Raw genomic sequence first — 20747 nt, 5'->3', positions numbered from 1 at the left:
CGGATCAATACGGATGCGCTCCGTGTGAAAGGGCCCTTAGACAGTCAGTGGGTCTTATGGAATACTGGGACTCTACAGTGAGGAAGTGTTTTGCAATATTTTTTAATAAAAAAAAATGTTAGGGAAACAGTGGAGAGGTGAGGGAAAACCGAAGAGCTGCAAAGTTTTTCCCCCAAGCACCAAAGACAGAAGCAGATGGGATAAAACAGGTGAGGTTGGAAATTTGCTTTAAGACTGGTTATGTTCAGAAAACGAATCTATATTAGCGTCACCTACCTGATTCTCGTCGTCCATGACATTGCTTGCAAATTCAAAGACCAGTTCATTCGGTTGCACGGCAGTGGCCATCCTAGTGCGTCCCCTTCCCACAACTCCTCATGAGAAGTATGGGTCGCCTTACTTTTGTTTTAGAAGGCAACAAGCAGCAATATGGACAGTGTGGGTTTGTAAGTGCGTCTTTAAGCTATTGTAGCTTACATAAATATTCCACGTTTCTTGACTTTTTTCGTTAGATGAAGACAAAAATATTCTTAAAGTGCTCTTTTCATGGGATTGTCAGGACCTGAAAGATATCAAAAACAGAAACAAAACTTAATGATATTTAATGGCAGTGCTACAAACAAGGTCAGCAACCTTTGTTACGAAGACTTACTAGGACAAATAGTGTGAATACAAGTCAGTCAATCAACCCCACAAGATTCAGTCACCTTCCCCATAAGTAATCACATTTTCTACAATTAAGAGGTTCAGTTCATTTCCAATGCTTACATTAGAAAAAAAACTGTTGTTTGCAACCTAACGTTAGAAAGGAATGGTAGTTAAAGAGCACATTTAAAGAGAACCTGAGAATGTCATGCATAACATCACGAGCAAATAAAACTGATAACAAAACCATGAGTTCTCAGCATTTGTCCCTCTGACATTTTCAGGTCTTGTCTGCACTGTAAATACATTCTTATCTGAAGAACAAGCTTGTGAACTACAGGAAGGAAACAAGCAATGACCACGTCACGGCAAACGCGAACATGCAAAGATCTGCACACCACAACCACCCCACCCAGACACACTGTGAAAAAAAAGAAGTGCAGAATGGAAACAGCTGTACTGGTATAAGTATGACTGGAATCCCCCCTGCTCTGGCTGTTGTGAAAGAAGCAACTCTGAGGAAGGCTCTGGAACGAGATAGAGGGAGAAGAAGAGGGAGGGATGGGGGAGAGACAGCCAGAGGTGCACATACAGGGCATGTAGACACCCCCTCCATTAAAATATAATGGCCCGGATTCAGTAACAATTGCGCTTTTTTTACGGAGGCGCAAGGCAACGTTTTTGCCCTGCGCCCCCGCAATTTTTTTGCGCTGCCCTCGATTCACGGAGCAGAAGCTCCGTAAATTGCGCGGCCGCGCCGGCAAAATGCCCGGCGCAAGCGCGCGCAATTTAAATGATCCCGCAGGGGGCGGGAATCATTTAAATTAGGCGCGTTCCCGCGTCGATCGTAGAGCGCATGCTCCATCGGGAAACTTTCCCGACGTGCATTGCGGCAAATGACGTCGCAAGGACGTCATTTGCTTCAAAGTGAACGTGAATGGCGTCCATCGCCATTCACGAATCACTTACGCAAAGTACGTAAATTTCAAATTTCGCGACGCGGGAACGACGGGTATACGTAACATTGGCTGCGCCTGCTAATAGCAGGGGCAGCCTTACGCGAAAACCGCCGTACGGAAACGACGTAAACTGCGTACGCAAGGCTCGCGCAACGTTGTGAATCGGTGTTAGTATGCAATTTGCATACTATACGCTGAGCACAACCGGAACGCCACCTAGCGGCCATCGCAAGAATGCAGCCTAAGATATGCGGGCATAAGAGCCTTATGCTGCGCATATCTTAGTCTGCAGTCGGCGTAACGAGGTTCCTGAATCAGGAGCATTCGTTACGCCGGGGCAAGTAAGCAATTGCGCTGTGTAACTTATGGTTACACAGGCGCAATTGCTTCTTGAATCCAAGTAATCAGCTCACTCTGTGCCACCTTTCCCATTTTGTATTACAAGACCGTCTGCATTAATACAGGCAGGTCATGGATGTGCCAACATTTGCCTAACCTAACAGATATGGTTATGTGAACCTCCAATCCAGCAAGGATCATTGGAAGCAGTTCTGTAAAGACCTTATATGTGGCCCCTTACTCTTATCTAGGGGAAATTTACTGCCCACCACAGTTTTCAGTGGTCAACACAGGGGACAATTATTGATTGAGGCCTAAAGCCTGGGTTCACACCGCCGCGACTTCGAATTCGACATCCCTGCCACACTTCATTGTGGCTTGTATACGACTTCTTTAAACAGAAGTCAATGCAAGTCATATTGAAGTCGCACCAAAAGTAGTGCAGGAACCTTTTTCTAAGTCGGAACGTCTTGAGTCGCACCAATTAGAAAGGTTCCATTGCAGTTAATTGGGCATGACTCGTCATGCGACTTTGAGCTCTCGAGTCGCATGACAAGTCGCGGCAGTGTGAACCAGGTCTAAAAAGGACCTCTCTGTGGTAATAATATGCAATGTAAATACATAGAACGTGCAGTAGCAGTTTTACACCTCGCTTACTAAAAGGAGTTAACATTACAAGGCAATATAGCTGTAAGTAATGGCTGCAAAATATGCATAAAGTTCACATTCATACTTCAGGAATTTAAAGGCCATGTTGACTGAAAATTTCAGCGTCAAGCGAGTGACATGATACGCACTGGCTGCCTCCAGGGTGACAATGACAAGAATTGCCAACTGAAGGTCAATGAGTCACACCTCTTGTGCTCAAAAAAATCTCACTAGCCTAAATTATGAAATTACAAATTAGATGGAAAATTAAAAAAAAAACATTCAAATCTATATAAAAGCTTAAAGATGCTCTAAAAACAGAAGTATAAAACAACCAAAAGTAACAATTACAAAATAATAAGAAAAAAAACAATATTTTTTTCCAAGAGAAGCTTAGAGCCGGTTCACACTCCCGCGGCACGACTTCAGGGGCGACTCTGCAAGTCGTCCTGAGGACGACTTCAGAGGCTACCAGCAAAACGACTTCTGTATAGAAGTCAATGCACGTCGCCCCAAGCCGCCCCCAATGTCGTGCAGGAACCTTTTTCTAAGTCAGAGCGACTTGCGTCGCTCCTATTAGAACAGTTCCATTGCATTGAATGGGACGCGACTCGTCAGGCGGCTGAGCCACCTGACGAGTCGCCCCAGTGTGAACCGGCTCTTAAACTATATGCAACAATGAAAGCAAACTTATTTTGCTTTTATTTTAGTTAAATATACTATTGAAAGCTTTAGGTTATAACTGTTCAATAAATAAAATACATGTTGATGCCCTGTGTCTGTGCACTCTGCAGTCTTATCTCAGTCAGTATTGCACTTCCTGGTACAGCCTCATAGCTGTATATCTGCAGCGTGAGATCTAAGGTACTGCTGCTTCTGAGTGCTATTCTCATGAGATTCAGAGTGTCACTATTGTGCTGCTCGCTGTTCTCCTTGCTGGAAGCTCTGACATGAGGAAGCAAACTCCTGCCTCTACCAAGATGGCCACCTGGTGACTGGTCCTCTGCCTGCCTTTTTTGGTCACAGCTTCCAGAGTTTAATTTTTTGTGACCACATCTCTTGTCAGAGGTCTGAATTGGGGGGGGGGGAGGGGAGCTCAACTCTCATGCTGCAGTACAATTCACTTTGTTTATTCTGTGACACATATTTCAAAAGGTCCAATATGTTAAAGCAGAACTTCACGCAAAAGGGAGAAGTTCCGCTTGTTTACTTCCCCTCTCCTCCACCACCACATTTGGCACTTTTTTTTTTGGGGGGGGGGGGGGGTACCTGGTTATGGCAGCTACCCATTCCCACTTCTGGTCAGATGCACCATGGCGATCCAAGCTGGAAGTTTGCTCCCCCCTCCTACTTTCCCCGACAGTCTTCTCAGACACATCACAGAAGCAGCGGGACGGATACCTGGAGATCAGGCCGTGGCAAATTACGTCAGCAACTCGTCAGCAACTCAGCTCCCTCCTCCTCCCCCTGCCACCGGGCCAGTAGGAGAGCGCAGTAGGGACCCGGCCTGAAACCGTAATGCTTCACTACCAGGTTCCTTACCCGCAATGGCGGCGGCAGCACCCGACAGCGGATGGAAACATCAGCTGCGGTGCCGACTTCGCTGCACTCCAGGACAGGCAAGTGTCCGATTATCAAAAGTATCTGCAGTATTTGTAGCTTCTGGCTTTTAATTTTTGCAGGGGTGGGCGGACCTCTGCTTTAAGTAGCTTCTACTTTTAAAACAATATTACGCGATTTAATTAGATCAAAGGTTATTTATAGATTTGTAAGTAATCATCAATGGCTGCTGATTGATTTGCAAACAAAAGTCCTAATAAAGCTGCAGTTTTCCATGCAAATAAAAATTGTAATATAGCTCCAGCTGGCAATTCTGTCATATCTTGAAGCTTATTCAACTGTGCAAATTTACAATGACAATACCGACAAAAGGAGTTCGCCAATACCAAATGCAATGCAATGCTGAAAACTTTAGTAAAGAAAGTTTAGGCTAAATCGAATTAAAGTTTAGAGGACACCGAGCCCCCATGATCAGACTGTGTCAATAATGAACGGGAGAGTTAGCAATTCTTCCAATATCTCATGTAAACACACCCTCCGCCCAGCTGTGTGTGTGCAGACGCTCTGACAGCAGGAACTAATGGAGAATTACAGGCAGCTTGGGAATGAGATCACAGATCTCCATGACCTCACCGCACAAGGGCCTGCATTCACCAAGATAAACAGCCATGTAAAAGACACACTACAACTGAAGCCTAAATGGGGAAGTGAATGTTAAGTATTTACCTGTTTTCATTGTTTAAACGTCCCCTTCCCTATTTAATTTAATAAAGATCCCACCTAACCTGCAGCCAGAAACACAGATATACAAATAAAAGTCCACCACATCCAGGCTAGGATAAAACTGTCCTGCACAGCGTAAAGCCGGCCATAGATGATAATTTTTACTTTCCTGCAACCAGTCAGTGATGGGGGAATTCCTCCCGCAGAACTATTGTATTCTCAGCGGGGGGGGGGGGGGGGGGGGGGGGGCGGTGAGCCATCCCTGCTGGGATAGCCCAGTCATTATTGCTATTCCTCTCCCCTCAACTGGTAATGCTGTAGTCCAAAGATGCCCCTGTGCCCCTTCATTCAGAATGGGGGCACTCTAATACAGGAGGTGTGTTACTGGCCAGATCACCAGGTAAAAACAGAGGAAAAAAGCCTAAAGACAGAAGAATTTGGTAAGCTGCAATATACATAGATCTATCCACACACACACACACACACACACTGTATATTAGTGTTTACCGACTTGGCGTCCAGGGTAAGTCATATGACGTCATGGGTTTTGTGGTGGTATATCTGAATGATGGGGCAGCTACAGGCATCATTCAGATATTGCTGTTTTCAGCCGGCGATTCCCTTCACCATGAGAACGATCATAGCGGCTGTTCCCCTGCTTGATCGTTCCTATGGGCGGCAAAATGGGACGTCCCCCCCTCCCTCTGGTGCTTCTCCAGACTCACCGCTGCGATCAGGGAGTCGGAGACAGGATCCGCCGGCCCCGGATTGTGATCATAGAGATTTTCGGCGGACCAGATGGTCGCCGGAGTCTCTATGATCGTCAGAGGCAGGGCACGATGTTATGACGTCACCCACGGCCTCTGCTTTCAACATTTTTTAAAGCATTGCCTATGGGGATTTTTAAGTACCGAAGTTTGGCGCCATTCCACGAGCGTGTGCAATTTTGAAGTGTGACATGTTAGGTATCTATTTACTCGGTGTAACTTCATCTTTCACATTATGTAAAAAAATTGGGCTAACTTTACTGTTTTTTTTTTTTTAAAACATAGAAAAACGCGTTTGAAAAATTGCTGCGCAAATTACTTGCAATTACTGCCATTGTATTCTCTAGGGTCTCTGCTAAAAAACAAACAAAAAAAACATATATAGTATTTGGGGTTCTATGTAATTTTCTAGAAAAAAATATGCTTTTTACATGTAGGAGCGAAGTGTCAGAATTGGCCTGGGCTTCGAGTGGTTAATATTGCTTTAGGGTGGATGGAGGAATCTGCTTGTTTTTTTTTTTTTTTCGTCCAGCCCCCAGCCTGAACAAAAAAATATTCTTATGAGTGAGTGAGTGAGTGAAAAACTTATATAGCGCAACACATGCAAACTGAATCGTCTCTGGGCGCTGTGTCCATTCCCTGGGTAAAAACCCTTTGACCTCAGAAGAGATGGGTTTTAATCTTTCTCCTGAAGGCCAAGTGGTCCAACTCCAATCGGATGGTGGTTGGTAGCGCGTTCCACAGCCGAGGTCCTTGGACTGGACTTATGTTTTATGGCCAGTGTTGTGGTATTTTTGTATTACATTTTGGCATGAAAACTGTACTGATTAAAACTAAAATCCTATGATCTGGTGTCGTACAAAGAAAATGTTGTGCTTGTCCCAATCGGATAATTTGGCATGAATTGTTGTGATTGGCTCTTGCATGCTGCGTACCAACGATTTTCGTAACATTTTCTGATCGTGTCTACGGCCCATAAGGCTGCCTAGAGACGCAACATGATCAGCACTAGGTCCAGCCAGCAACAATCAATTTAGGCAACAACCGTACAATATCTTCCTACCAATAGATGGACCAGAGTTTGGCTGTTTGGCAAGGACTGGCTGAATTTCAATTAATCTATGGCAATTCCAGCTTGAAAGAAGTTGATTGCACAACGGACTTTTGCCAAACGTGAATATTGGAAATTTGTTAATTGACCAGCAGTGGCAGCGCTGATTTGTGTATTCTGACAGCAGAGGCGTCCCTAATGTCAGATTACAATAGCACAGCGAAGAGGATTCCTCCATCCACATTGCTTGTGTGGATGAGGAATCTGTTGGTCTTTAGGCAATCAGCCTGCTGAGTGAAAAAAAAAAAAAAACACGACCGATCTATGGCCAGCCTTACCTCCTCTTTGTATGCGAGAACCTAGGGCAGTTCCTAGGGTGTCTGCTGGGTTCTCTCCTCTCTGTATACCTGCATGTTCATCTGATCCACACCTGCATGCTTAAAGTGACCTTATTAATAGGAGAACGCAATGACAATAGCTTTCGCTTGTAAAAGAACGTATTAAACACCCTTCTGATGGGCAGAAAGTCCATTCTTCTGTCTCCTGCAGAGCTACTAGTGCCACCAGTGTTCTTCCAGGTGTCCCCTGCTGGGCGTTGTTGTTCCTCTCAATGACTGCTATGTCCCTACTGTGACCTTCATCCAGCAGTGGCTTTTTACTTCGCATTTGTCGACATTTCTACTTTGTGCTGTAAGACCATAAGTTCTTCTGCATTGCACAATTCACAAGAAATTAATGTACTGCTTCCCTGTTCACTGGAAACTGCTAACCCATCATTCCTGTGTTAGTTATGAGATGAGTCGATAATCAAGTCAGTATGTCTGAGAGGGTGGGGGGGGGGCGAACAATCAGGTGACCTTATTTTTACACACATACACTGTCAACTCGGCAGCAGACCAAACAATGCAGAATAAGAATACAGTATAACGTATTTAAAACATGTATGTAAAACTAATTTCCTATTCCCTATAGTAGTGCCAAGCAAAACTTTCACAACTGTCAACAATTATATCATGCAGATGTTAAAGATTAACTTTTTTTTATTGTTACAAACAAAAATATAGCACTTCTGATCTGACTGGTGGCCCCATTGTCAGAAGGGCCCCCTGCTGCCAGAGACCAGAGCTGTCAATCACAATTCCATCAACTTGACTGCGGTGTTGGATTGGTTTTCCCTCATCTGACAAACATGCTACTTAGAAACAAAGTGATGAATTTGAACAAGGTCATGTGATATGCACTTCAAGTGATTGTAAAGGATTAGTGTTCTTTTAAACGTGTTATACTCACCTGCTCTGTGCAATGCCTGCTCTGAGTATGCCATCCAGAGCGATGTACTCATGCGCGGGAGTGACGGCATCGCGGCTCAGCCATTTAAACGCCCGGGGGCCCGCTAACCTGACAGGAAGACCAAGTAAAGATGGCAGTCCTGTCAGTGCACTGCTGGAGGGCTTCTTTAATAATGTGCTAGATGCGGTGCATACTAGCGCATTATGCCACGGACTTGCAGGGGGGATTTTTTTTATTATTATTTAGAGCAGGGGTGCAAGCCCAGATCGCTGGTTTCCGACCCGCCATCCTAGAGCATCAGTGTTCTGAATGGAGTCGGTGCTAGAAGAAGCAAGGCTACAAAAGCAGCAGAGCCACATAAGCCGATGCTTCCTGTATAGCGCTGGCTCTTGTCACAGGTGGAGTGATAGCAATTGCACTCCAACTGGGACAGCAATACCTGTAGCAAGGGAGATTCCTGAATGGAAGATTATTATTAAGAGCCATTTCACACTGCCAGCGTCCGGGCGTCAGCAGTAAAGCGCCGGTATTTTAAGCAGCGATCTAATGTAGTTTTAGCAGTGGTTTTCAGGGTTTTACATTGGCGTGGAGCTTTAAAGGCGCTATTTTTAGTGCTATAGCACCTGTAAAGTGCCTCAGTGTAAAAGTAGTCTAAAGGTCAGTTCATATTGTACATAGTAATGTCCAGATACTGCACAATTCCAACTGTGCCGATCAGGTCATGTATAGGTTCCGCCATCTAAATCAGCCAGATTTGTTGTAGGTTTCACAAGTCTTTAAAGGCCACGTCAGTTTTTCAAACTCTCTTTGATATATGGCAGCTCCATAAGTCATAAAACGGCATTAGCAATTCCACTATGTCCTACCATAAATGCTTGTGTTACCTGCTCTGAATAAGATTACACAGCATCCAACAACAAATATAAGCCAGAAAAAAAAAAAAAATCAACCTGGACAAGCAATCCAGAAGAACTGGCTAAGTGTGTGATTGATCTCTTATCTGAAGGTGCCTATGTGGTTCTGGGTCCAACAACACATGGCAGAAACAGCAATTGATCACTTTTAGCTGTCTGTAAGAGGGCCATTCGTCCCAATGACCACTAATTCAGGGAACATTCTTTCCCACTGATCTCCAATAAATTAGTTTTAGCAAGGGTTCCCCGAGACCTAAAAATATTTTTAGGGTTCCTCTGATGTAGAAAGGCTACTCTAATCTGAAGGTGACCAAAACAGTATCATCGCAAAAATTAGCCAGACTGCCAATGTACATGGATATCTATTGGAATACCTCAAGAGTAAACAGATGCACATGGAATTGAAGAACCAGTTACTGCAAGTTAGGAGCCAATAAGCAGTTCTTAAAAGCCAACAGAGATGTACACATCTTGAGGAATACAGAAAATGGGGGTTGTCTTTTTTTCTGATTGGTTACATGGCTCTTGGATGTGTCTAACTTTGGAATGCTCACATTTGGCAGATACTGTGAGGTAAAAATCTATTGGCTGGATTGTGCTTCAAAATAAAGGCAGAAGGAGGTAGAAGACAATCTGATAGACATGCATGCTCATAAGTTGGCCATGGACATACTGTAATATGGTGGTCTATCATACAGTCACCAACCAACCACCAGGAAACTGGACTGAATCACTTATAAAGTCAGCTGAAGTGAATGAAAGAGGAAATAAGAAGAAAGGAGTGAACAAACCGCTTCTGGCACCACATTATCTTGAGGAAAACAATAGGGAAAACAAAAAAAAAGATAGTCAAACCTCTTTGATAAGTTTGTTGCAAGATGATCAATGCACACTGGACCACTCTATATGACATATGAATGACTCTGTATTCAAAGCAGTTATTTAAAGTGGCAGAAAGACACTTATTTGATTCCTATGAGAAGGCTTAGCTATAGATACAGTAATTATCTCCTAAACATTTAAGAGATATTTGCTCTGGCAGCAGCCGGGTACATTACCAGTACATGCGCACTGGGCTCTGAATTGACTGTGTGGTCCGTGCCTGCCGGCGACTTCATTCATACTGTGGGCACCTGGCCGTGACAGCTTCACGGCCGGGGACTCACTGTGCATGCGCGAGTCGCGCTGCGCTCTATGAGTCCCAGGTGATCACATAAAAGGGAGGGGCCACCTAAGGCTAAAGCAGGAGTCGCCTAGGCGGTCCTTGGGTGGAAGTAGGACACGAAAGTCCCACTCCTACCGAAGCCCCCACTCCCCCCAAAAAAATGACATGCCAAAATGTAAGGGGGCGAGGAGTGCTTAAAGCGGAAGTTCCACTTTTGGGTGGAATTCCACTTTAAGAGTATGGGGGACAGGGGGGGGGGGCTGCTGCCACAGACTTAAGATTGTCGATGAATCAAGCCAAGATCAGCCAGAATGGGTGAAGACCATCTTAAATCTATGGCCAGCTACAGCAGTGTTCCCCAACCCCCGGTCCGCGGCCCACTACCTTTTCTTCCTCCTGCGTCGCTCATAGAGCCGACAGCGGGAGGCGGAACAATTCTGGGTGGAGGGCGGAGCTGCCCGAGGTTATCAAACAGGCGATTGGCTACTAGGATGAAGGACAGTCCTAGCAGCCAATCACCTGTTTGTTACCTCGGCCCTCCATCCAGAACTGTCCCGCCTCCTTCCCTGCAATTTTTCTCCTCATACTGTGCCTCCCTCCGATCTGTCCCTAAGTGTGGGGGATGGAACCGAGGACTGTAATGTGTGGGGGACGGAACTGAGAACTGTAATGTGTGGGGGACGGAACCGAGGACTGTAATGTGTGGGGGACGGAACCGAGGACTGTAATGTGTGGGGGACGGAACCGAGGACTGTAATGTGTGGGGGACGGAACCGAGGACTGTAATGTGTGGGGGAGGGAACCGAGGACTGTAATGTGTGGGGGACGGAACCGAGGACTGTAATCTGTGGGGGACGGAACTGAGGACTGTAATGTGTGGGGGACTGAACTGAGGACTGTAATGTGTGAGGGGGAAGGCTGAGGACTGTAATGTGTGGGGGGGAAGGCTGAGGACTGTAATGTGTGGGGGGGGGGGAAGGCTGAGAACTGTAATGTGTGGGGGGGGAAGGCTGAGGACTGTAATGTGTGGGGGGGGGGGGGGGGGACTGATTACTGTAATGTTTCTGGGGGGAAGGCTGAGGACTGTAATGTGTGTGGGGGGGACTGAGGACTGTAATGTTTGGGGGGGAAGGCTGAGGACTGTAATGTTTGGGGGGGGGAGGCTGGGGACTGTAATGTGTGGGGCGGGGGGGGACTGATTACTGTAATGTTTCTGGGGGGAAGGCTGAGGACTGTTATGTGTGTGGGGGGAGGCTGAGGACTGTAATGTGTGGGGGGGACTGAGGACTGTAATGTTTGGGGGGGAAGGCTGAGGACTGTAATGTTTGGGGGGGGGGGGAGGCTGGGGACTGTAATGTGTGGGGCGGGGGGGGAAGACTGAGGACTGTAATCCGCATCTGGTGGCAGGCAGCGTGGCAAGTGACAATCCGCATCTGGTGGCAGGCAGCGTGGCAAGTGACACACTCAAAGCTACCATTGATTCTGCATTATGGTGGGTTTAACTTTATTTATTACTACAATGTAATAAATAGAAATAATGCCCTGACAAATTGCCCGCGAAAAATCGCTTACCCCCGCATGCCATCCCCAACCGGGCCTTGGCAAAATTTTCTTCATGCAGCCGGTCCCCGGTGCCAAAAAGGTTGGGGACCACTGAGCTACAGTATGCAATTTTGTTCTGGCTTTTTTTCAAATGAAGATGCATTTCATTCCCTAACACCTGACTCCCACTCTATTCTCCCCAAAAAAAAAAAATATCCGTAATAACCAATAAATTGATATAATAGAACTGGGCATTCCTAAAAAAAAGGTGAGACAAACTGCTTTGTTTGCTTCAGTAAAAGACATAAAAGCACAATATTATTAATTTTTTTCAATTATTAACAAATTTCTTGTAAAAAAAAAATACTGCTGTAATATGTTCAGGAAAAGCAAATGTAAGAAAAACATTTGTATGAATTCTGTGACTTGTTGACACACCCACACAGGGGCACACTGGGTGAACTCATCAGCAGACCAGCCATGGACAAACACCATTAATCTATATTAATTAGTCATATTTAATGCAATTATACTTTTGCATAATCTGCTGGCGAGCTATTATAACCTTCTCTATGCAGCATACATCTGCCAACGGTGAGGAGATTTCTCCTCAAATAGCAGTTTTTTTCTAGCCTGGGAATAGTTGGAATAATTAAGACGGGAAGTTAAAAATTACCCAATGGGGACCTAGAGAGCAAAAAACAATGGCCAATGATTCCAACACTTTTCTACTTAATCTAAAAACTATTTTGGCTGCAGGTAAGCCTAAACCCAGGACCCTGCATTCACTATATCTGGCCTTTCATAATACACAGACCATGGAAATGCAATTATTTTAGTAAATATAAACTGCTAAATAACTTTCTTTCATCAGCATTATATAGCAGTCTTGTGACTTCTATCAGTGTCTGGTTACAGCTTGTAGGAAGAGTTTTCATTCTGCTCTGACTAAACAAAACACAAAACTCTTTAGCAATATACACGAAACTGAGCATGTGTAGAGTGACTCCAAGGCTCTGTACTATCAGGAGATGGATTGGGGACCGTTGAAGATCAGAGAAGACAGGATCAGACAGCCTTTTTATGCAATGCAGAGGATTACCCCCTTAGGTTTTCAGTGAGTATATAACAAGCATGCTTTACTGCATATACAGACTGATTTTGTTGTTGTAGGTTTAGGAACACTTTAAATATGACAGACCCTGTCACCAGACCATTCATTTCAATAAAGATTTTCCCATATAATTATATGTCCATTTAAAAAGGGGTTGTAAAGGCAGATTTTTCTTTTTATCTTAATGCATTATATGCCCCCCCCCCCCCAATACTTACCTGAGCCCCCTCTTTATCCACCGATGTCCACTAGTCCCTCAGCTGTTCGAGACTCTCCCTCCTGATTCCTACTTGTTCCAGGTGGAAAGGTATTCAAACAGGGAGATCACCATGACAGTCAGAACTAGTTGGGAACCAGATCAGCAAGAGCAGCTTGTGTATTTGTTTTGTGAAAGGTGGGTTCTTAAAGCGGGAGTTCACCCGATAAAAATGTTTTAACATTAGATTGAGGCTCATTTTGTCAAGGGGAATCAGGTGTTTTTAAAAATCGAAGCAGTACTTACCGTTTTAGAGAGCGATCTTCTCCGCCGCTTCCGGGTATGGGCTGCGGGACTGGACGGCTCTATACGGCGCTTGCGCACCGACGTTCGGCTACTTTCGGAAAATCGTGACGCGATGTATGCGACTGTCGGAAGCCTGTCGGAAGCCTGTCAATGAAATAGGAACGCCCAGTCCCGCAGCCCATACCCGGAAGCGGCGGAGAAGATCGCTCTCTAAAACGGTAAGTACTGCTTCGATTTTAAAAAAACTACCTGATTCCCCTAGACAAAATGAGCAACAATCTAATGTTAAAAATTAAGTTTTCGGGTGAACCTCCACTTTAAAGATTATCTCTGTGGTCTATGCTTTTTGGCATACCATTGTTATTCTCCCCATTTACAAATGCTCTGTATATTAAATGTTTTGGTTTCTGAGCTGCAGTATGGAGAAAAATAATATTAATACCAATGGTGTTCAATAATCCTGCTGTATAAAGGTCAGCTATACACGGAACAATTTTGTTTTCTGCAACCAAGCCGCCCCCGCCAGGGGAAGACAAGATAATCTGATCAACCGACTTGGTACATTCAGCCTGCCCATTAACGATTCGAATCTCGGCCAGTTGCTGCTGAACCGGCCACGATTCAAACCATGTATGACTGGCCTTAAAGGGGTTGTAAAACCTTGTGTTGCGTCCTATGCATTTAGGTGAAAAAAACTTGACAGTGACCAGCCCCCAGCTTTACTCACCTAACCCCCTTCGATCCCTCAGCGGAGACGCACTATACCTCTCAGCCCAGGGTCTTGATTGGATAGATTAATAGCAGCCCAGCCATTGGCTCCCACTGCTGTCAATCAAATTCAATGACATGGGTGTTGGGGGGGTGGGGCCGAGTCCTACATTCGGCATCTATGGACACAAATGCTGGACTCGGGATCACTCAATCACTTTGAGGATGGCTATCCATACCAGGAATAAGACTTCACATGGGTGTTGAGAAGAAAAGTCGCTGTGCTGCACATAGAGCTGGCACGGCTGTCTGGTTAACTGGACAGGAAAAAGTTTATAGGAGGGGTTTTCATTCTCCTCTGACTGTCCTATGAGGCTACATGACCCTTGACCCTCTGTCTGGACAGTGCCGATTGGCCCAGAGCTGATCACATGCACTCTCCCCCCAAAAAAAACCTCTCTAGCAACACACACCTGCCGCAGCTACCCCTCTTCTAGGGTTCTCACATACAGTATGCTTCTGGATCTGTGACTTAAATATACTGAAGCAAGACCACTAGCTTTTTTTCTTTTTCTTTTTTAAAAGGGGGCCAGCAATGGCAACACCCATAGTTTTCTCATGAAAGATTTGCATAGGACCTGGGGCAGACATCAGAGCTCACTTATTGAAAATGTTCTAAGAGAACTTTATGAAAATATTTTTTTCCGGTTTAACCATTCTGGTCCTAGGTCAAAGACAGGCTCACAAACTGAACAGAAGAGCGCTGTGGCAATCTGATCATAAAAGGGACAATATTTTCTTATTCCTAGGCCACTGAGTTAACCTTCTAAGACGCAGTCCCAAATTACAGCCTGATATAAGCCTTTACAAAAAAAGTTACCCTGGTGCCCAACCTTTGTCTCTTACTGTGCGGCCTTTAGGATCCCTGCAGACAGTGGTATGTTTTAGTGCTTATTCAAGTCAGTGAAGGAACACAGATCTTTAGAGCAGTAGTTCTTAACCACCAGGGATGCAGGGTCCTTTTATAGCCAGCTCTGACCTCCCTGGGTGCCCGACAGTCCCGGCGGAGTGATGCACACCAGGCTCCAGCTTCCAAACTTGTACAGAGCAGCAGCCAGAACTGACTGGAAGGAGACTTGTGGCTTTGCCCATGTTACAGGTGTCAGTGGGAGTGCAGGACTGCACTGATCTCGGTGCCATGGAGGATATTGGTGTATATACTGCTGGTGCAAGCGCAAGCCTGTGACACTGCAGTGGAGCCCCAGTTGCAGGCAGGAGTCATACCTGGAGCTCTAGGGGGAAGAAAAGCTTAACCACTTCAACCCCGAGCAGGCCCTTTTTTGCGATTCGGCACTGCGTCGCTTTAACTGACAATTGCGCGGTCGTGCAACTCTGTACCCAAACAAAACTGATGTCCTTTTTTTCCCATAAATAGAGCTTTCTTTTGGTGGTATTTGATCACCTCTGCGGTTTTTAATTTTGCGTTAAAAACAAAAAAAGAGCACCAATTTTGGAAAAAAAAAACACAATCTTCTACTTTTTGCTATATATATTTGCTATATCCCGATTTTTTTTTTTTCTTTAAATATTTTTTTCCTCAGTTTAGACCGATATGTATTCTTCTACATATTTTTGGTAAAAAAAAAAAGGCAATAAAGCAAGCGTATATATTGATTGGTTTGCGCAAAAGTTATAGCGTCTAAAAAAAAGAAAGAAAAAAAAAAAGGGGGGGTAGTTTGATGGCATTTTTATTATTATTTTTTTTACCAGTAATGCGATTTTTATCGTGACTGCGACATTATGGCGGACACATTAGACACTTTTGACACTATTTTGGGACCATTGTCATTAATACAGCGATCAGTGCTATAGAAAATGCACTGGTTCCTGTGTAAATAACACTGTCAGGGAAGGGGTTAAACACTAGGAGGCGATCAAGGGGTTAAGTGTGTCCTAAGGAGTGATTCTAACTGTGGAGGGTGGGCTACCAGTGACATTAGAGCGATCACTGCTCCCAATCACAGGGAGCAGTAGATCCCGGTCATGTCACTAGGTAGAACAGGGAAATGCCTTGTTTACATAGGCATCTTCCCGTTCTGCCTCTCCACACAATAATCGCAGGCCGCCGGCGAACATCGAGTTCATGGGACCCGCAGGCACACTGCCACAACATTAGGGAGCTAGTGGAGGTTTTTTCCCTTCAACCAGCGGGCTGAACAAAAAAAACTCACAGATCCCTGCACGTACGTGATGTGGATGCAGGAATCTCCACTGATGTTGCTGTGCTGTTGTACACCCCCCCCCCCCCCCAAATCAGAATAAAAAATTTTTACTGCCCCCCCACCGCAAGTGTAAAGGAGCCTCCCCGAGTTGAGTGATCTGGTGCATAGTGCAGTGAATTGGATTTTTTAGCGCACTAATTGCTATTTTAGTAACTCCCTACATAACATGAAAATCCAGAAACCACCCGGTCAAGTTGCTATCTGGCTCCTAAAGAAACATTCAAGTTTAAAGTCATTAGAACCATAATCCTTGTGAATAGAGGTTAAGAAAATGCATGCTGTTGTTCCATAACAAGTAATACCTGCAAAGCCAAATTCCTAGCAGACAATTTAAGGATTATGGTGGGCCAGCGTGTGAGATGTACAGACACAATGAGAAAAGCCAAAACACAAAGATCGATAAACATTGGTATCTGGTGCTGGGTTAAAGTACCAAATGATTTCCATCTCTATACTAGAGAATGCTGAACTACCAGAAGATGCCAATTTCATTCAGCTATTGGAAAAAGGACAGATATCATCATGTGAATTCTAGGCCTGTTAACATATCTGAAAGAAAACTGTATGTAACCTCTCAGTATTAAATTTTTTTGATTAAAAAAATATGTGACCCTCTTATAACTGAGGTCGTAGCTGTGTTCAGCAATAAAGCAATCACATTCAAACACATGTTGAATAGGAGTCGGTACACAACTGCCATCATTTAAAGTGCCTCCGATTAACCCCAAATAAAATTCAGCTGTTCTAGTAGGTCTTTCCTGACATTTTCTTAGTCGCATCCTACAGCAAAAGCCATGGTCCACAGAGAGCTTCCAAAGCATCAGAGGGATTTCATTTTTAAAAGGTGTCAGTCAGGAGAAGGGTACACAAGAATTTCCAAGGCATTAGATATACCATGGAACACAGACATCATCAAGTGGGAAAAATATGGCACAACAGTGACATTACCAAGAACTGGACGTCTCTCCAGAATTGATGAAAAGACGAGACGAAAATTGACCAGGGGGGCTGCCAAGAGGTCTACAGCAACATTAAAGGAGCTGCAGGAATATCTGGCAAGTACTGGCTGTGTGGTACATGTGACAACAAACTCCCGTATTCTTCATATGTCTGAGCTATGGGGTAGAGTGGCAGGATGGAAGCCTTTTCTTAAGAAAAAACATCCAAGCTCAGCTAAATTTTGCAAAAACACACCTGAAGTCTCCCAAAAGCATGTGGGAAAATATGTTTTGGTCTGATGAAACCAAGTTTGACTTTTTAGGCTATAATTCCAGAAGACAACTTTAGAGCAAAAACAACACTGCACATCACCAACAGAACACCATACCCACTGTGAAGCATTGTGGTGGCAGCATCATGCTTTGGGGCTGTTTTTCCTCAGCTGGAACAGGGGCCAAGGTAGATGGAATTATGAACAGTTCAAAACACCAGTCAATATTGGCACAAAACCTTCAGGCTTCTTCTAGAAGGCTGAACACGAAGAGGAACTTATCTTTAAGCATCAGAACGACCCAAAATGAACAAAGCAATGGCTTCACTAGAAGAAGATTAAAGTTTTGGAATGGCCCAGCCAGAGCCCAGAACTGAATCCGATTGAAAATCTCTGGGGTGATCTGAAGAGGGCTGTGCACAGGGGATGCCCTCACAATCTGACAGATTTGGAGTTTTTTTTTTTGCAAAGAAGAGTGGGCAAATATTGCCAAGTCAAGATGTGCCATGCTGATAGACTCATACCCAAAAAGACTGAGTGCTGTAATAAAATAAAAAGGTGCTTCAACAAAGTATTAGTTTAAGGGTGTGCACACGTATGCATATTATTTGTGTTTATATCTTTACTTCCCTCCACCTAAAGATTTCAGTTTGATGTTCAACTGAGTTGTACAGTTTATAGGTCACATTAAAAAGGTGGAAAAATATCTGAAAATTATTTATCTTTGTCCAATTTTTTTACATCATAGAAACCTGACATTTTACATCCACTTTACACACACACACACACACTTGTGCATCTCAAAAAAATATGAAAAAGTTAATTTATTTCAGTAACTCAATTCAAAAAGTGAAACTCATATTATATAGATTCATTATACACGGAGTGGAATATTTTCAGGCATTTCTTTAACTTTGATAAACATGGCTTACATCTAGTGAAACCCCAAATTCAGTATCTCAGAAAATTTGAATATTACATAAGACCAATTAAAAAAAAAAGGATTTTTGTACTCACCGTAAAATCCATTTCTCCGAGTTCATAGACGGACACAGCCTTCATTGACCTTAGGGTTATGCTTCTTCCTACCAGGAGAATCTCCTGGTAGGAAGAAGCATAACCCTAAGGTCAATGAAGGCTGTGTCCGTCTATGAACGAAAGAGAAAAAAAGATTTTTAATACAGAAATGTTGGCTTACTGAAAAGTATGTCCATGTACAGTATAATATGCACTCAATACTTGGTTGGGGCTCCTTTTGCATAAATTACTGCATGAATGCGGCATGGCATGGAGGCGATCAGCCTGTGGCATTGCTGAGGTATTATGGAAGCCCAGGTTGCTTTGATAGCGGCCTTCAGCTCACCTGCATTGTTGGGTCTGGTGTCTCATCTTCCTTAGATTCTCTATGTGGTTTAGGTCAGGCAAGTTTGCTGACCAATCAAGCACAGTGATACCATGAACATTAAACCAGGTATTGGTTCTTTTGGCAGTGTGGGCAGGTGCCAAGTCCTGCTAGAAAGTGAAATCAGCATCTCAATAAAACTGGTCAGCAGAGGGAAGCATGAAGTGCTCTATAATTTCCTAGTAGAGAGCTGCGCTGACTTTGGACTTGATAAAACACAGTGGACCAACAGATGACATGGCTCCCCAAATCATCACTGACTGTGGAAACTTCACACTGGACCTCATACAACTTGGATTCTGTGCCTCTCCACTTTTCCTCCAGACTCTTGATTTCCAAATGAAATGCAAAGAGCACTTTGGACCACTGGGCAACAGTCCAGTCCTTTTTCTCCTTAGCCCAGGTAAGACGCATCTGAAGTTGTCTCTGGTTCAGGAGTGGCTTGACACAAGGAATGCAACAGTTGTAGCCCATTTCCTGGATACGTCTGTGTGTGTGGTGGCTCTTGAAGATGCCAGCCATAGTCCTTGTGAACCTTATTCAAATTTCTTGAATGGCCTTTGCTTCACAATCCTCTCAAGGATGAAGTTATCACCGTTGCATTTGAACCTTTTTCTACCACACTTTTTCCTTCCACATGCTTGGATACAGCACTCTGAATAGCCAGCTTCTTTAGCAATGACCTTTTGTGACTTACCTTCCTTGTGGGGGAAATGAATGTCAGCAGTATTCCCCACGATTGTGGAACCTACTGAACCAGACTGAGAGACCATTTAAAGGTTTAGGAAACCTTTACAGGTGTTTTGAGTTAATTAGCTGATTAGAGTGCGACACCACGAGTCTACAATATTTAACTTTTCCACAATATTCTATTTTTCTGAGATACTGAATGTTGGGTTTTCACTAACTGTAAGCCATAATCATCAAAATTAAAAGAAAGAAATGCTTGAAATATAGCCCCGCGTGTGTAATGAATCTACAGTGTCTTGAAAAAGTATTCATACCCCTTAACATTTATCACGGTTTGTCATGTTAAAAACAAAAATGTAAATGTATTTTATTGGGATTTTATGTGATAGACCAACACAAAGTGGCACATAATTGTGAAGTGGAAGGAAAATAATAGTTTACAATTGTTTTTACAAATAATTATCCAAATAGTGTGGCGTGCATTTGTATTCAGCTCCCCTGAGTCAATACTTTGTAGAACCACCTTTCACTGCAATTCTTTTTTGGGGATGTCTCTGCTAGCTTTGCACATCTAAGAGTCGGTTCACACTAGGGCGACACGACTTCCAGCACGACTTTCAGAGGCAACTCCTACACGACTTGAACATGAACCACAGGGCGATCTGGGGCGATTTACAACACAACTTGAAGTCGTCTCCAGGACAGGAGACTTTCCAGTGGCCAATAAAACAACAATCAGCTCTGTGGGAGGGAGGGGGAGGGAGAGGTTTGCCTGAGAAATGTATGTTATCTTCCTGGAAAGTCGCTTCAGTTAAGACAGTGATCAGACTTGGAGGCGACTTCCATTGAAATCAATGGGTACAAAATCGCCTACAAGTCGGATTGAAGAAGTACAGGAACTTCTTTTGAAGTCGGAGCGACTCGAGTCGTGTGTATTAACACCGCTCCCATTCACTTCCATTGTTTTTCTCTACAGCACGACTTGGGACGACTTGAGGCGACTTCAAGTCGGATCCCAAGTCGCCCCAGTGTGAACCGGCTCTAAAGAGTGAATTGTTGCCCATTCTTCTTTGCAAAATAGCTCAAGCTCATATGTAAGTAAATTGGATACCGAAAGACTTCCACTCATCCTTGTTACCCATTTAACACATTTAATTAGCCTTAGGGCTGGCCTACATTTAGATACAATGTGATGTGGTTAAATTTCCAGGCTCCCTGCCCTCAACCCTTCCCGGA

At 44.2% G+C, this 20747-nt stretch overlaps 1 protein-coding gene across 5 annotated transcripts in view; it reads right to left on the bottom strand.

Moving 5' to 3' along the window:
- Positions 1-20747, bottom strand: part of ELF1 (E74 like ETS transcription factor 1) — a 205609-nt gene that overhangs the window by 54955 nt on the left and 129907 nt on the right. For 4 of the 5 annotated variants that reach the window (XM_040341325.1, XM_040341328.1, XM_040341323.1 and 1 more), the window contains one exon: positions 277-562. In XM_040341325.1, the coding sequence (XP_040197259.1) occupies positions 277-348 (72 nt within the window). In that variant the 5' untranslated portion in view covers positions 349-562. Of the gene's footprint in view, positions 1-276; positions 563-892; positions 915-20747 lie in introns of those variants that run through there. The other variant, XM_040341327.1, reaches the window with a different exon arrangement.

The sequence above is a fragment of the Rana temporaria genome, chromosome 2, assembly GCF_905171775.1.
Source record: "Rana temporaria chromosome 2, aRanTem1.1, whole genome shotgun sequence".
Taxonomy (NCBI): Eukaryota; Metazoa; Chordata; class Amphibia; order Anura; family Ranidae; genus Rana; species Rana temporaria.
This window is presented reverse-complemented; position numbering and strand designations above follow the sequence as displayed.